This window comes from Octopus bimaculoides, chromosome 7 (genome assembly GCF_001194135.2).
Source record: "Octopus bimaculoides isolate UCB-OBI-ISO-001 chromosome 7, ASM119413v2, whole genome shotgun sequence".
Lineage (NCBI taxonomy): Eukaryota > Metazoa > Mollusca > Cephalopoda > Octopoda > Octopodidae > Octopus > Octopus bimaculoides.
The window spans coordinates 75351075-75357172 of NC_068987.1; the positions used below are offsets into that span (position 1 = coordinate 75351075).

General features: G+C 35.0%; 1 protein-coding gene across 1 annotated transcript in view; it reads left to right on the plus strand.

Annotated features, from left to right (window-relative positions):
- LOC106878135 (atrial natriuretic peptide receptor 1) overlaps positions 1 to 6098 on the plus strand; it is a 205032-nt gene that overhangs the window by 4783 nt on the left and 194151 nt on the right. The window contains exons 3-4 of the mRNA XM_052969445.1: positions 2036 to 2116; positions 3159 to 3236. Coding sequence (XP_052825405.1) covers positions 2036 to 2116; positions 3159 to 3236 — 159 coding nt within the window. The remainder of the gene's footprint in view (positions 1 to 2035; positions 2117 to 3158; positions 3237 to 6098) is intronic.

The following is a 6098-nucleotide window of genomic DNA, read 5'->3' on the forward strand; positions in this document are numbered from 1 at the left end:
ATCCAATTTTAAGCCTGTGGGCTTATATTCAGAAACTCTTTTCACGTATAGTCCCAGTAATTTTTATGATTTTCAGAAAAAAAATTATTTAAGCAAAATTATTTAAGTCTGTATTTAAGCCCATGGGTTTATTTTTGGAGAAAAAAAAACAGTATTTTGAAAATGAAATAAAAATAAAATTAACTTTAAAAAAAATACAGTAGAATTCGCCTAATTAATCATCCCAAGGTGAAAATTGAGAGTGACGAATTAAGTCAAGTAATGAATTAGCCAAAGACGAATTAGGCTAATTCTACTGTATTAATGTTAACTAATAAATTTTACTTATGATTTATTTGTCAGATTAAATTTCATTTTTTTTTAATGTGGAAGAACTGACTGAGCATATGTTTGATTCGAAACCATTTAATGACCATTCTACTACAATCAATGTTATTTGTAATGGGATTTCAATTCAAGTGGATAAAAATTCTCGTGCAATATTATTTACAACTTCATATTTTATTGCTTGTTCTTAACTAAATAAAATGTCTATTTTAATTGTATATTTCAAAAGACATGATTTAAAAAAAAATTTTTGTTTAAATTTATTTTTGATTATTTTTGTACCATGTTGTTAAAAATTTATTTCTTAGATTCTCATAATAGATAAAGTAAATTATCTCAAATTCACCTAATATTAGGTATTTTAATTTAAAAAATGTTATTCTCGGCTGCAATATTTTAAATACAGTAGAATTTTGATTTAAAGTACTTTCTAGTTTCCTTTAGAGATGACGAATTAGGCAAATTCTACTGTAGAAATTTTGTTCTGTACTTTTCCAGGTGTAATAACTTGAAAATATTAACTTGCATGCGCCCTTCTCGCATACGAGATGTTTAAAAGAAAATTACGTTTTGAATGTGATTTTAGGCGTTACCATTTCTTTCGGCACATTTGACCCCAGTAGTTTTTTTTTTTCATTAAAACATTTTTTTGATATAATTGGCACCATCAAATTCCTCTAGTGGAGATCTATCAGAAAAGTTAAATTTAGATATAGTTTTCTTTTGAAATAAGAATAATATTTGGAGTCAAAGTCGATTTTATGCGTTAATCTCCTTTTTTTTTCACCGGTTTTTACCTCTTTTACTCTTTTACTTGTTTCAGTCATTTGACTGCGGCCATGCTGGAGCATCGCCTTTAGTCGAGTAAATCGACCCCAGGACTTATTCTTTGGAAGTCTAGTACTTATTCTATCGGTCTCTTTTGCCAAACCGCTAAGTTACAGGGACGTAAACGCACCACCATCAGTTGTCAAGCGATATTGGTGGGAGGGGGGAGGGAAAACACAGACATACAAACATATACACACACATACATACATATATACGACGGGCTTCTTTCAGTTTCCGTCTACCAGATCCACTAACAAAGCTTTGACAGCTCGAGGCTATAGTAGAAGACTCTTGCCCAAGGTGCCACGCAGTGGGAATGAACTCGGAACCATGTGGTTGGTAAGCAAGCTATCTACCACAGCCACTCCTGCGCCTGTGCTTACCACACAGCCACTCCTACATTTTTTCTACGGAATATGTTTGCATATAAGTTACATGGATAGATTACTCTTATCGAGATCTCTCATATAAGCTAAAATAAAATACAGATTTCTTTAAAAAGACCTTTATCAATGTTTCATCTAAAGGGCGCGTGGGCACACTCTCACATATACATGTAGCATCCATTATTACGTTGCATGCCCATACACACATCATAACATTATGCGTCGCCACAAGCACGTGCACGTCATCAGTACGCACGCATACACAATCAAACACAAGTACACGTACTCTCACATATGCGAAAACATTCACAAACAAACAAGCAGACATATAGAAGCATGAACACAGTCATATGAACAAATGTACTTATAAATTGCACACACGATAAAACTCATAAACATATAAAGGCACTCTTATTCTCTTCTCAACTATTTCAATAGGTCAGAGAATATTCTCATTTTTTTTTCTTTCCTGATTCTGTTTTTTTTTCCAGATCAGTGCTCAGTCATCCAAATCGAAAATAGCTTCAATTGTCTCAGAAAATCAAATATTTATTCAGACAGCTATTTACAAGGTAACACCTATTTTTTATATACATAACTGAATTTCAATTTCAGTGTAAACAAAGAGCGAATTGTAACTAGGTGTGAACATAATTCTAAATTGTGTTTCTGTTGTTGTCTAACTTCTTAGTTAACCGTAAGTGTATTAAGGTCTACACTATCGATCGTGTCTTTCTTTTTCAACTCACTGGCACTCAAATGAGGGGATTTATTGAAACATATATGTCTTACAGTGCAAAAGCACTTTAAAAAGTGATTGGTCGTTCGTTGGTCGGTAGTCCTAAGTTCGATTTTATAGTGTAAATATTATAAATATTTATATGCGGGCATTCTGAAAATACCTCAAGGAGTTACGACCGTGCCCTGCTTTGTTACAAGCAGCCCTTTGACAAGGCACAGCACCCGTTCAGCCACCCTGCAAGGGATACGGCAGTCATGGGGCTGCAACATGGCGGATTCTGAAGAGGTAGCGGAAGAGCTTCTTACATTGATGCTAGTCAGAGTAATCTTAGAAGATCAATGGTCTGGACCATCAAGCTCTATCAAGAGAGTAACTGCAACGCGTTCAAAGGGGTGGCGTCCATGGTTGTATAATCATCTAATGAAAGATTTACTATGATTCAAGCTCCCAATTCGAATTCATAATAATGGGACCGAATGGTGGTAGAGAGTCATGGAAATCCGTGAAAGTAACGGAAAAAAAATATATAATTTTTAATTGGTGGAAGTAAAAAAATTGATAAGTTTCTTTGTGTATTTAATATATCTTTTTTCACATTTATGTCTCCCTTTAAAGTCTATTAGATCATCTAATTATAGTCGATATCTCATATTCATTTATATTAACCAATGATGAATTATTATGTTAGCATAATATTCCATTAACTTTAGAAGTCGTTCTTCATGAGCACTGTCCTGCCTCTCTTGAATAAATAGTAAGAAGTCCACCTTATGAATTTGCACTTGACATAATACGAGAGCCCAGGACCTTCGTGATCGAACCATCGACCCATTGAGTTATTTCATACTTTTCATTTTCGTATTCTTTTGCAGGGAGCTCCTGTGGCAGTGAAAAGATTACCTTTTCTAGATGTTGTTTTAAGCAAACCTCTGATTAAGGAATTAAATGAGGTAAAAGAATTATTTTTAACCTTCGTTAGCCCTCCATATTTAATTATAAACTGATTAAAAAAAAATAATTTAAGCCTTTGTAAGAAAGTGGTGTGAAAATTTACAAAACTGGGTGGCAATCATATGTTTGTAGAGGAAGACATGCTGCAGCTGTTAGACTGATTTCTAACATGGACACACGCGGTCAAATTTTGAGTGACTGGGCAGAGTTGATTACTTTGTAGTACGTGACTGGGATCTATTTTGGCGAATCTGGAAGGATACGAAGCAAAGTCTAGTTAGGCAGAATTCGAACTCTGCAAAATGCAAAATGATGCAACTAAATACTGCAAGACTTTATATCCTGTTTTCTGCAGTTTTTTGTCTTTTGCTGCTGCTGACATCGCTAGTGTTTTACCAACAGTACCATATAACGAATTATCATGAAGACAGTGAATTGTCAGAGCATCAAGTAGAACGCTTTATGGAATATGCTCCGACTCTCTACGCTCTAAGTTCAAACCCTGCCGAGGTTAAATTTACTTTCATCCTTTCGGGGTCAATAAGGAAAGGACAATGCAGGATTATAGATTAGCGGAATTGTCAGAGTGTTTGAGGAGATGCATTGCGTTGTGTTCTGAGCTCTATTTCACCTCACATCACCATTTTCCTCGTTGAGAAGCCTGCCTGAAGGCAAGAGGTTTCCAAGGTTAGATGGAATGGCTCGGCTATTGGAATAATATCTAGGTCGTATGAATAATAATAAGAGGACAGTGCAAATAGCAGAGTAACTGCAAGGACAAGGGAAAAAGTGTAAGCACAAAGTTTTAAATTTCCAACCGAAAAATGTCGAATAAGCTCCTTCTTCAAACATAATGCTGATTTCCTGTGGTTTCGATTCTCAGTTAGGCTAACTTTTTTTTACTTCAGGTATGCCGCTAACGTTGTCGTGAAAGGAATGATTGCCACACATTTTAAATCGTCACACTTAGTGTGGAATTTATAAGGGTAACAGAGAAAGAGATTTTGAGAAGTCCTGTATAACTAAATCGTTTTGCTCTTACTGTTTAACCCCAGACAATAATCAAATAGACCTGTGGTCAAAGGCATTCCAGCCATGATCATCTCGTCAATTAACAGACTGACAAATGTCTTCTTTAAAAAATTAAGATGTGATTTGAGATAGATTTAGTTGCTATTTCTAGCATGTATTGTGACCGCACAGGCACTTCCTCATTACTTTGAGTGGTCAATTTTTAAAAGCACAAGTGTGCAAGTCATTATTACGCCGAGGGGGACCTTAGATGGACGCACCTATGTCGCGAGCTAAAAGTACTCAAGCAACGAGAGAACCTCTGCGCTCGAAACAGCAGAAAAGCACTCTCATATAAGACACTTCTGTCATAAAAGGACACACATGCCGAAGAGGTTGTATATATACAAAAAGATGGTGCGTTCAATCAAATGTAGTTTGGAGGGGACAAAAAATGATAGTACATCTATTCGAAATAGGGCCATAGAGAGGTCAAGTTTCTTGGGAATGCATGAAGCATGACGTTAATCACGGGATACACCCTAACATTCATTAAGTAGTTTACTAATTCGTCAGTGGCGATTATCTTTGATTATGTTCATATCTACAAATATAATTTGCTGTGCAAATATATTTATATTTCATGTATGATGAGATATGAAACATTTCCCGGTATATATATATATATATATATATATATATATATATATATATATATATATATATACAGGGTACGTAAAATATTTGAGGATAGATTTATGTTTATAAAAAAACAGATATATAACAGATAACTTTATTTATCAAAAAATGCTCTGAGGATAAAAATAAACCTTCTTTTCAATAAAGCCCCCTTTCAGCTTCAACAACGCTCCACATGTAATAGTCCAATGGATTGAGATCTGGGGAATTAGGAGGCCAAACGTTAGGGGTTATGTGATCATTAAATTTTTCAGCCATCCATTCCTGTGTTACTAGAGCCATGTGTGATAGTGCAGAGTTTTACTGAAACACATATGGCCTTCCATTTCATGCATTGTCTAACAGTTTTTTCCAGGATCTCAATGTAGGCGGCAGAGTTAACTCTAAGGCCTTGTGGAAAGAAGTAAAGAGCCATCACATGTCCTTCATTGCTGAGAACCCCTAAAACAATAACAGTTGCAGGAAATTTTGTATGCATAACACTTGGAACTTCAGATGGGTCTGCACATAACCATCTGTCATTTTTTCTAACTTTTTGATCTTTATCGAAGTTTTTCTCGTTTAAAAAAATTAAATGAAATCTTCTGCTGGATTTTTCAGTTTGTTTAAGAATCTTTTAGATCTGATGTAGTGATTTTCTTCTGCTTTTTCTCACAAATTGACCTTTACTCATCGTATAAGGCTAATATATGGTGTCTTCGTGGACAACATTTCCGACTGTTCCTTCTGACACATGGAGATCTTTTGCAATTGACCGCATGGACTTTCTGGGATTGTAATCAATGGTCTGTTGAACTTTGTGGATAAATTTAAGTGTTCTGATGATTTCAGAGCGTTTAAAATGCTTTTTATGCTTCGATACTGGTTATACGTTTCCATCTTTAGTCTCAAACTCCTTACAAACTTTGTAGACGAAGGATCTGGAAACTTTTAAAAGTCGAGATATTTCTAACTCGTTATGCTCAGCCTTTATAGCCACAATAACAGCGTATCTCTTCATTTCTTGAGTAAGCTGAGGGTCTGCCATTATTATTTTCTGAAACAAAGATTATACAGAGTTAGCAAAAAATGCAGCAATAACCCCCAAAAATGTATGTCCTCAAATACGTTATGCACGCTGTATACACACGCGCACACATATATATGTATAT